Consider the following 11,455-nt stretch of genomic DNA (forward strand, 5'->3'; position numbering starts at 1 on the left):
CCCACAGATCTTCCTAAGTGAGCACATTTATCCTTCAGGTGAAGTGTCACAGAGAAAACAACACAAGATCCCACACGTGTGCTCACCAGAGACCACCCCAACTCCTACAAGGGCTGTGGTTGAAGATCTGTCCTCTCCCCACGTGTTCCCTAGGAACTCCCCCCAAAGTTCAGTCTGTCTGGTCCATTGTTTTAAAAGCGGCCTTGAAGCACATCCACTTCCCCGTGTTTGCATTCGTCCTGTTTCCTCAAAAGAAGATACGTCCCAGCCCATGATAATACAGAAGCATTTATATTTTTAACACGACAACATCCTACGATACTTGAGCTTAATTCAGTAAGGATTGGCATATCTGTCACACCAACTTGCATACCGGCCAACAGAGAAGGGTGGGCTTCGCTTCCCATCTCCGGGACCCACCGGGGCACCACTAGGCTCTTTGGGGGGAAGTGAACTGAGGTGTGGAGCTGAGAGCCCACGACACGCAGGCAGGACAGAACGAGCCCCAGAGTTCACAAAGGGACGGAGGGTGTTTCCGCACTAGGGCTGGGACATGATGTTCCCGGTCCCTCAAGTGGCCATGCCCTCATGTCGGGGGAGGGGGAGGTGCTAAGGCGGCCACAAGTGTAGGCAGAACCTAGCCCCCACCCCTACGTTATTTGTCTGGCTGGAGGGACAGAGAGGTGAGGGCTGGTGCATCTCACACCCACAGACCCTTCTGTGCAAGGGGAGCTGCAGATCTATGGGGAAGACGCACTCCAGAAGAGACCAGCAGCAGCAGCAGCAGCTCCTTCTCCTCACCCCACAAGAGAACACTGGGCCCTACCCATCCCAGTGCTTAGCCTGTGGCCTCGGGAGCCCTGGCTGGGGCCGCAGAGAGCTGCCTGGACTCCTGCTGCTGGCTCCGCTCCTTGCTGGCCGAGCTCGTGTCGGCCGTACGCTCGCCCAGCGGCATTTCCCCGTCCCACTGTCTGCCCGTCACCGCATCGATCTGCTCCAAATGTCAGGTAATGTTCCAGACATCCATGGGCAGAGCCTCTCGTCCTGGGGCCAGTCGGCACATCGAGCGGGGGACACGGAGCCGCTGGCCTCCCTTGATGGCACCATTAAACCCTGCAGCAGAAGGACAGCCCCTGCTCCCCCGCCCAGTGGAGGGTAGCCCTGGCACCCTGCATGAGGGAAGAGAAGTCACTGCTCTCCCTGCTGGGAGCCCGAGGCCCTTAGGACACGCCAGGGGAGAAGAGAGACGAAAGGTTCATTCATCCCTGCCTCCTGCTTACATCCTGCACCCTCAAAGGTGGGGGAGAGAGGGCACCAGCCACCCACCCCCCTTTCAATGGAGGAGGGGAGGTACCTGGGGCAGGGGAGACCCCCAGACCACCTGGCGTGATCGGGAGACTGGTGTATTGGGGGAATAGAGCCCCTGGCATGGCAGGGAGAAAGGGGACAGCAGGGATAGATGTACACAGAATCTCAGGTGTGTGGGGGGAGAAACTGGAGGATCCTGGTATAGGGAAAGGGAGGGTCACATGGAGCCCCTGCCATGGGAGGTAAGAGGGGGATGGAGGGAATAGGGGAGTGGTTATGGGGGTGCACACAGAATCCCTGCCATGGGAGGTAAGAGGGGGATGGAGGGCATGGGGGAGTGGTTATAGGGGTGCATGCAGAGCCCCTGCCATGGGGGTGGGGGAGAACAGGGGTCTCTGGTATGGGGGAGAATAGGAGGGAGCACACAGAGCCTCTGGCAGGGGGAGATTGGGGGAGTTCCAGGGAGTCCCTGAAATAGAGGGGATGGGAGGGGGCACCCAGCGAGCTTGTGGGTGGACTGGCAGGGCACTAACTATCGTAACTTGGGCTTTCCTTGTTGGCCATATAAATGTCTGATGAAGTGGGTTATAGCCACGAAAGCTTATGCCCAAATAAATTTGTCAGTCAATAAGGTGCCACAAGGACTCCTTGTTTTTTTTGCTCCCTCTTTGACTCCTGCTAACTCCCTGTGCCTGAGTCCTCATCCACAGCTGTGCAAAGCAGGGTGTTTGCTGCCTCCCAGAGGTGGGAGCCATGGACCCCTGCTCGGCCTGCAGTCTGCACAGGTGGCAGCGACAGCACAAGGTGACAGGCTGGGGGGAAGCCCCGGCCACAAGCGGTTTGTCTGACCATCCCTGGGGCTGGAGCTGTTCCCCACAGAGGGGAGGGCAGCGGCAGAGGGCTGGGTTTCTCCCTGCAAACAGGAAGCAAAGGGCAGAGTCTATAAATCTATGTTTTTACAAGAATGGAAAAATACAGCAGACAAGTACAAACCTGAAAGTTCCCAGCGTGGGCCAGGCCGTCAGTGATAAAGGTGCTGGAGGCCGATTAGAAAACTCAGTTCCTGGTGTGGGGTTCAGTAATCGCTCAGCCCAAGGTGCTGGAGAAATCCTCTGTATTCAGCCAGGCAGCTCCAACTCCCTCTGCCTCACAGGAGGAGGCTCGGCACCCCCTCCCCAGCCTGCTGGCCTGCGAGGCTAACCCAACCCACTGACACGTACAGGTCCCCACCACACCTGAGAGCTAAACTCAACTGCATGGGCAAACTGGAGCAACCCCCGCCCCTGGCTGGAGACACTGAGCCCCTCGCTCTGACACCACCTGCCAGAGCGCCCAGCAGGAGGGGAGGGTCCCAGCTTCCTACCAGCCCAAACTGAGCAGCAGAACATTGTCCCGATCAGCTGCTGGGAGCCAGTGACTCGTTCGCTTGGGCACTGGCATCCCCACGCCCTCAGCTGGCCCCAGAGTCAGGGTAAAACAGGTCCTGCAGAGCAGCTCATTTGAACCTCCTGTGCAGAGAGCCCTGCCAGCATGAGCCCTCTCGCCCTGCAGCTCCCTCCTGTCAGCCCTGGCCCGGCCCAGCGTGGAGCTCCCTCCCTCCCGTGTGCGTACGTGGGTCAATGCATAGCTCCATGCATGGCTCCAGCGTGGCTGCTGTCAAGGGCTGTGCCGTTCCGTACGACCAAGGCTGTGCTGGCAGCTTTGTATTGTTCCAAGTCAGGCCGCTGGCCCGTGCAGCACCTTGTCTTTGGGAGATTGGCTAACGGCTATTGGAGCTTCACCCCCATCTCACTAATCCTGGGGACGAAGCTGCATGTGGGGCAGGAAGCTGGCCTGGCCCAACCCGGCCCGGCCCTGTGTCCTTTGTGTGTGTGGCTGAGAGAGGGCAGGGGAGAGTTTGCCGTGTTCTTTGGAGAGCCAGTGCCAGTGTCTAGTTCCCAGCCAGAAGCCAGAGGGGCTGCACCATGGTGCAGGGGTCGAGGACCCGCCTGGCATGGACGCTCCGCCTGGTGTCAGGGGCGAGGCGCTGGGCAGAGACGTTACAGGGGAGAGGTGCTCGATTATTGGCACAAGGTCCTTGGCAGCCAGCTGTAGCCAGGCAGAGAGCGGCTCTAACCCCACAGACTGCCGGGCAGGAGCCGAGCTGCACTGGACAGAGAATGGTTCTCCCCAGCGTTGCCAGCCCCTCCTTCGTGGGCAGGTCTCCAGAGAGCCCGTAGCTCCCGCTCTCACTCCAGCCCCCTGGCTCTGCCGTAGTACTGAGCCCGGGCTCTGGTCTCCATACGCTTAGGGCTGCCCCGGTGCCCCTGCAGCAGCTGGCAGCTCAGCTTGCTCTCTAGCGGCATCCCCGGCCCCACCCCTGCCATTCGCTGGCTCCCTGCAGCCCGCTTTGTCTCTCGGACTCTTTCAGCAGGAAGTTTGAAACCAGTTTCCTAACTACCTGGCTCCTGCTGCCCTCCGGGTGTTGAGCTGCCCTGATCTCACTCGCCACGGTCCTGGCACCGGCTCAGCCCCGGCATTGGGAGTCCAGCCTTTCGGCTCTGCTGGGCATAGGGGGGTTAGTGCTTGCCCAGCTTTCAGGCTGGCTAAATGGTACAAAACCAGCCTGTGGAGGCCAGGCCAGGCAGGGTCCAGGCAGGGCTGTTGCGTTAGAACAGTGGGTTTATTGAGGACACCGGCACAGCTGATGGCACGGTCACTGGAATGACCTGGCCCAGGGTTCCTGTTGCGTGGCCAGGGGGCGTCTCACCAGGGAAGAACTTTCCCTTCCCAGTTCACAAAGGCCCCGTTGTCCTTCTTGGAGAGTGTTGGAAGCACGTTCAGGATCCCTTGGACACTCATGTCCACCGTCAGTGGAGCCTGCAGGGGGCAAAGGAGAGTGAGGGGGAGAAGTCTGCCCTGGGGCTGGCCCAGGACACCAGGGGCCGGGCCAGGATCTGGGAAAGGATCTCAGTAATCCCATTCTGCCCTCGCTGGCAGTGAATGGGTAGGCAGGTCCCAGGCCAGTGTTTACAATAGAAAGTGGGTGAAAAGGGCTGCACCCCTGAGAGACACCTAAGCCCCAATGGAGACAGACGACCAGCTCCTGCCCCCTCCACCTCCCCATGGCAGCAGCTCGGCAGGGTTTGCTGTGCAATGCTGAGCGCTGAAGGAACCATGGCACCAGGAGCCCCGGGAAGCAACGCCCAGGACACAGCACTGAATCCCCAGGGAGCTGGGTCCTGACGACCGCCTCGCTGGGATGGGAGCCCCTGAGAAGTGTCATCAATATGGGGGGGGTGATAAGGGAACACGCTCCAGCGTAACCATTCCCCCTACAATGAACTTCTGCCCATGACATGTGGCTACGACTGGCCTCTCCCACTGAGGCACCTACCTGCTGGTAGGGTGAGCTCCCCATGTCAGTCTGCACCCAGCCAGGATGGACAGCGATGCTCAGGATACCATCTCCTCCATACCCCAAGGATTGGCACTTGGTGAGCATGTTCAGAGCAGCCTGTGGGCAAGACACCATGAGCAGAGACAGCAGCGTGTGAGGAGAGCAGGGACCCACCCCCAGGAGAAAGGTGAGCAAGGGGGGCAGCTGATGCAAGCTGCAGTGTGTGATTCTCTCCTTGGGGATGAGTCGCCACCTCTCACTGCAATGGGCCCACGTGCATGACCCAGAGTCCTGCTCCTAGGCTCAGGCTCTGGGGTCAGGTGACCAAGCATCATGTGACCCGGAGGCCGTGCTTCCCATAAGAGGGAGCAGAGTGAGATTGGCCTGAACACTGGCCTGGCAGGTCAAATCTGGGGGATAAACCGGGGGGCAAGAAAGACTTTTCTTTCCCCTTTGCTGTAGCGGAACACAGGGGACAAGCATGAACTCGTGCCCTGCTGAGCGCACCCCCTACCTTGCTGCACCGATAAGAGACAACTTGCCCCAACTGCCAGGCAAAGAGATTCGTGATGGAGCCGCCCTCACTGGACATGTTGACAATGGCCGCCTTGCTGCAGCTCAGCCCCGGTTGGGGGCTTCCCTGGGCAGCCTTCTTCAGCAAGGGCAGGAACGCCTGGCAGGAGGGGAGAAAAGAGCACCCATGGGGTCAGCTTAGGAGAAAGGACCCACATTCCTCTCTTCACCAGCGGACTCTGATTTGAATTGAAGTGGGTCCAGCTGTTGCGCAGCTGCAGCGCAGCACCGCCTGTGACACCGCTGGTGGGCTGGCCCCCTCAGCTTGCTGCTCCTGGGCCATGCTCTCTCCCTGCCCTCCAACTTGTTCATAGTCTCAGTCCTGTTTTCAAGGCTGATTTCTAGGAGTTGGGTAATCCCATTCTGCCCTCACTGGCGGTGAACGGAGGAGCCCGGTCCCAGGCCAGTGTTTACAGCAGAAAGTGGGTGAAAAGGGCTGCACCCCTGAGAGACAACCTAAGCCCCAGTGGAGACAGCGCGAGGTCAACAGAAGAATTCTTCCGTTGCCCTAGCTACCACCTGTTGGAGCAGTGGATTTATTACAGCGACAGACGAACCCTTTCGGCACCGCTGGCGTGTTTCTAGAGTAGATACAGCCGATCATATGCTGTTTCCCTACTTTAGAGCCCTGCAGAGTATCTTACGGGATTGTAGACACCCTCTAGCGCCGGGGTTCTCAAACTGGGGGTCAGGACCCCTGAGGGGGTCACAAGGTTACTACATGGGGGGTCGCGAGCTGTCAGCCTCCACCCCAAGCCCCGCTTTACATCCAGCACTTATAATGGTGTTAAATATATAAAAAGTGTTTTTAATGTATAAGGGGGGTGGCACTCCGAGATGTGCTGTGTGAAGGGGTCACCAGTACAGAAGTTTGAGAACCGCTGCTCTAGATCTATGCTAGACAGAGGCCTCGACTCGCTGACATGGAAGTATTTCCTCTGTAATACACTGAGCTGTACTTACAGCACACTGCAGAAATCGGGTAGGATGGTCAAATACCAGCAGCTTTGGCCTAACTCTGCTTCCATCCGTGTCAATGGGAGTTTTAGCGCTGAGGTATTAAGAGCCCAGTTAGGCCAATACAATTTGCTTCTTCAAATCCTACACTCAGTATAAAAGTAACAGCAAAAACTTGTGGGCGTATACAGTATAAAATAGACCACCTATGATCAGAGCTAAGACAGCCTCATACCTGGCCCTACAGAAGGCTGGACTGCTGGGGGAAGGGAAAGTACCTCATACCTAGATGTTAACAAATAGATGCAAACACACACTTCAGCAACAACTTATCACAGTGCAAGGTTGGATTTATGTGCCCAACTCTCATTCACTGTCAATGGGATTTGTGTGCCCAACTCCTTTAACCACCTTTGTGCACTAGGCCTGGGTTTTTCAGAGATAGAGCAGGCTAGCCCAACAATGGCATGAGTGTACAGATAAAGACATGGGAATGATGCCATGGGGAACTAAGGGTGCAGGAAAAGTTATAGTTATATTTATCTGCTGGAGCAATAATAAGTGACCATATCACTGAAGAGCATCCTGTAAGGCACGTGTCCAGCGGGGCACAGTTAAGGTTGTATGGGCAGCCTTAACCTCTGATGAATTGCTCTTGTCTGGAGTGTCTTTCCCAGTCTGGCTGGGGACGCTGATTGTCACGTTCTGATTGGCTGGGTCGCACCCATGCACCAGCTCCCAAGGGTGACCACTTGTGACCTCCTCCCTGAAACTCATTTCCACCCATCACTGGTCCCAGGCTGTCCAGTGGGGTGTCCTGGGCTCAATGGGAGGGTCAACAACAGCTGCATGGTGAAGGCAGGTGACACTGAGGGATGCGGGAAGGAGAGGGTGGGACTGGGGGAGAAAGGGAAAGAGATTTGAAGTGCCCCCTCCCCAAAGTGACTCCTGCCCTGCCAGCTGGTGCCTGGAGCCTTAAAGCCACTTTAGACCTAGTTTCTAAATGGTTCAATTTGCCACATCCAGTTCCTGACACAAAGTGCCTTGAAAGGGGCTGTGGGCCCCGCGGTGAAGCTGAAAGGGCAGCAGCTGGGGGATGAAGGGTCCAGAAAAGCTTAGACAGAAACAAGCAAGAGCCGCATGCGGCACTGGAAGGAACCCTGGTCTTACTATGTTTTCCAGCCATTCTATTGGGACTATTTGTCATAGAGCAGGGCCGGTGACCCCTTTCATATAGCAAGCCTCTGAGTGCGACCCCTCCCCTTATCAATTAAAAACACTTTGTAATGTATTTAACACCATTACAAATGCTGGAGGCAAAGCGGGGTTTGGGGTGGAGGCTGACAGCTCACGACCCCCCATGTAATAACCTCGCAACCCCCTGAGGGGTCCGTCCCCTGCTGCTCCCCCTCCCCTGCAGCCTCAGTGTGCTGCGCCACCGGCACTCTGGCCCTCTGCTCCTGCCAGGCAGCACGGTGGCATGGCTGCGAGGTCCTGCTGCTCTGAGCGGCGTGGTAAGAGGGTGGGGGGAGGGTGTGGATAGGGGTCGAAGCAGTCAGGGGACAGGGAGCGGGGGGGGGTTGGATGGGGGTGGGGTCCCGGGGGGGGCGGTTGGGGTGGGGGTCCCAGGAGTGGGTGGTCAGGGGACAAGGAGCAGGGGGGGTTGGATGGGTCAGGGGGCAGATAGGGGGTGGGGGCCAGGCTGTTTGGGGAGGTACAGCTTTCCCTACCCAGCCCTCCATAAAGTTTCGCAACCCCGATGTGGCCCTCGGGCCAAAAAGTTTGCCCACACCTGCTCTAGGGAGATGGCCTCTACTGCAGGAGCTGAACTCTTGGCTCAGACCCCACCAGGGCAGCGCTAGGGCCTCTAGGTCCATTTCTTGGGTGGTTACAGTCCCATAATGCACCTGACACGTACACTGTGATGAATGCCGTGCCCCAGCCCCCCCCCCACACACACACAGAGGTTGGCTCATGGAACCAGAGCCCTGGGGGAAAGGGAAGAGTTCTGGCCTAAGCAAAGTCAAACCCCAGTGCAGCCAGCGACGTGCCCTCTGTCGGGGCCCTTACCTGGCTCACCAGCAGGGGCCCTGTCACGTTGGTTGCGTACACCAGGGACATGTCCTCCGCTGTCTCAGACTCTAGTGTGTTCAGCCTCACTATCCCAGCGTTGTTTATCAACAGATTCAGCCCCGAGCTTTTCAGATGCTCCTCAACTCTGGCTGCTGCCGCCTTGATGCTGGCTGGGTCGGTAGCTTCTATAGAGACAGAGCAGGGGGTTCAGGGGCGTGGTTCCTCCGCCCTGTAGCTAACCCCTCTCCCGGAGACACGAAGCCCAGGCTGCTCTACAGAGCCATGCTAACGACTCGGGAGCTCAGGAGCTAGCCAGAACTGGGCAGTGCCATGGCAAGGGCAGACAGAGTGAAATCAGGGGGACCAGGGATCAGCTGGGCGAGTGTAAAGCAGTGTGGCAGTGAGAGTGTTAATGGGGCAGGGGGAAGGGCGAGTTGGAACAACAGGATCTTCCCACCAGTGAGCAGGGTTTGAAATCTGCCCTCAGAGCTCTAGCAGGCTCACCCTCAGCCAGCTTTCATCATCCCATGAGAACACCCTGTAGGGAAGAACGCCCCGATGGCACAGTTGTTTGGCAGCATTTGAAACACGCCGATTTTTCCTTTTAAAAAGCGTTTGCAGCATTTTTTTTATCCGAACCATCAGCAGCATTTTTGGGTTACTGAAAAAGCTGGTTCAACAAAAGAGCTCGATAGTCATTTCGATAGGTCACCGAAAACATCAGACAAGCCAATCGATTTTCACTCTGAGTGCTGGCGTGACCCTCTGTGCGAAGTCACTACGCCACTCACTCAGATTTGGCCCCGCTTCCCCCAGCCTCGGTCATGTGAGCAGCTCTCCAAGCATCAGCAGGATGAGCAGCTGGTCCCAGCAGATCCCAGGCATGGCCAGCCCAGCCATGGGGAGCGCACTTTCTGGGCCTGGGGTGCTCCCCCATGAATTCGGGCCCTGGCCATTGGCCTAGCTTGTTAATCTGGCCCTGGCAGGATCCCGAGGCTGGGATTGGTTCCCACTATCCCATCCTGTGAGAGGCATCCCTGAGGCTAGCAGAGCTGTCCAAAGGGCAGCCCCTGTTCATGAAATTGATTCCTTGATTCCAAAGCTGCAACTACCGGAAGGGCGTTCCAAAGAGGATGGAGCTCGGCTGCTCTCAGTGGTAGCAGATGACAGAACAAGGAGCAATGATCTCAAGTTGCAGTGGGGGAGGTCTAGGTTGGATATTAGGAAACACTTTTTCACTAGGAGGGTGGTGAAGCACTGGAATGGGTTACCTGCAAAGGTGGTGGAATCTCCATCCTTAGAGGTTTTTAAGGCCCGGCTTGACAAAGCCCTGGCTGGGATGATTTAGTTGGCGTTGGTCCTGCTTTGAGCAGGGGGTTGGACTAGATGACCTCCTGAATTCCCTTCCAACCCTGATATTCTATGATTCTATGAGTCTGTGAAAGCAAATCTGTCTCCAACAGAGAGAGGCCTGTTCAGACCCAAACCAGCCAGGCTCATATATGGCACAGACAGCCCCTGACTCAATCAAAATCATCCCTTCCCTGCCAGTCTGGCACGCGGGGCAATCTGCAGATACCAGGAACTTCCCGGGCCTCCTCCTGACCAAGCCCGCAGAGCCTGAGTGGGACGTGGGAGACCTGGGAGTTGCTCTGCTGAGATGGGTGAGTGCTAGGCACCCTCCCCTTCACTAACACCTAGGCAGGAATAACACTAACAGGAACACGGAGACAGGGGGACAGGGAACGGGGAACAAAGGGACCCAGAACAAGGGAGCCTCAGCTCTCTGAGCCCAGGGCAGGGCACCCACCTAGCGCAATGATCGCCAGGTTTGGATGCCTGGATGCCAAGGTCTTTAATTCCTGAAAAAGAAGAAAGTCGATGATTATTGACAGAGCCCCCAGCCCACAGGGACGGTCAGGCCGGGCACAGTTCAGCTCCCTGCTGCTACCCCGGACCAAGTAAATATCTCATTGCTTTGACTGCAAAGCTCCCATACGCAGGGTCCAGCCCTGGCTGTCGGGGTCTGTATCCTGGGTGTTTAAAACGCCATCGTCTAGCTCAGTGCAGTCAAGTCAGGGACACGTTCCCCTGTTCCCTTTAGGAGACAGGCACAAAGCAGTGCAGGCGTCACCCACCTGTGCCCCCCACCCTCTCCCTCAATGGCTCTGCTAGCTTTGCATGTGAACTCGGCCCCAGCCAGCGTGGCTGCCTTATGCGCCAGGGAGTGTCAGCCTGGAGCAGGGTCTGAAATCCCCTCCTGCTTGAGGCCTCTTGCTTTTGGCTCCAAGTGCTGGGAGGCTGGAAGCCCCTCACTCAGATTCCCCCACCTCAGGTACAGCTAACTCCATCTCACCTTGCCCCGTTCTCACCTGCGCTCGCTCTCCCTTCGGGTCCCGGCAGCTCGCAAAGACCCACTCGGGTGGGTTTGATTTCCCCAGAAACTGCTTGACAAGGCCCAGGCCGATTCCCCGATTGGCCCCAGTCACCAGAACGCTGCGGACATTAAAGCCAGCCATGGTCCCTCGCCTGCCTCTGCCCCAGCTGGCAGTGCCTCTGCTGAGTGAGAGCCGGGCTAGTTCTAGCCCCCACTTCCCCTGCACCTGGGGTTACACAGCGTCTGACGCCTGGGTGCCAGCTCCCTGATTCTACACCAAGGCCTGGAGCCTGCCCCGAGCAGAGTAAAACCGACCGAAGCTGAGCAGAGGCTCCCCCTGCAGGGGTATGGGAGTCACCATGGATTGGAGGAGCTCCCCAGAAGGGAGGAGCTGTGAAGTGCAGAAAAGGAGATGGGTGGGGGCAGGCTGATAGGAAGCTATGGGGATCGGATGGATTCGTGCCATTTCACGGGGTGACCTTTAAACTGGGCACGGTTTGCAATCTCTCACTGAAGTGATAAGAATTTGGGCAAGTTAATATTCCACATGGTGAAACTCATTCTCCACTCCCCTGACTTGGTTGAGCTGCGTGGCACCTAGAAATTGCTTTCAGGGGCTGTGGAACGTCGTTTGACCCAGAAATGATCTGTTATAACGTACCTGCAGGGCAAGAACCCGACATTTTATTGCCCTGTGAAGACTGGGGGAAAAGCCCAGGCTGTGCAGCACACTCCACATATGTTATAGTCTCAATTTTACATTGTCCACAGTTAGTGCATCAACATTA

The 11,455-nt window shown here is 57.3% G+C and overlaps 1 protein-coding gene across 1 annotated transcript; it reads right to left on the reverse strand.

Annotated features, from left to right (window-relative positions):
- Positions 1-4,014: 4,014 nt before the first annotated feature.
- On the reverse strand, positions 4,015-11,007 carry LOC113406950 (C-factor-like). Its single transcript, XM_026653870.2, has 6 exons — positions 10,663-11,007; positions 10,101-10,152; positions 8,288-8,475; positions 5,202-5,360; positions 4,685-4,804; positions 4,015-4,167 (listed from the first exon to the last, which is right to left on the reverse strand). The coding sequence occupies exons 1-6, from the start codon at positions 10,807-10,809 to the stop codon at positions 4,054-4,056; spliced, it is 780 nt and encodes a 259-aa protein (XP_026509655.1). The 5' UTR covers positions 10,810-11,007; the 3' UTR covers positions 4,015-4,053.
- Between the last annotated feature and the right edge of the window lie 448 nt (positions 11,008-11,455).

Source organism: Terrapene carolina, unplaced genomic scaffold (genome assembly GCF_002925995.2).
Source record: "Terrapene carolina triunguis isolate 2854851 unplaced genomic scaffold, T_m_triunguis-2.0 Scaffold166, whole genome shotgun sequence".
Lineage (NCBI taxonomy): Eukaryota > Metazoa > Chordata > Testudines > Emydidae > Terrapene > Terrapene triunguis.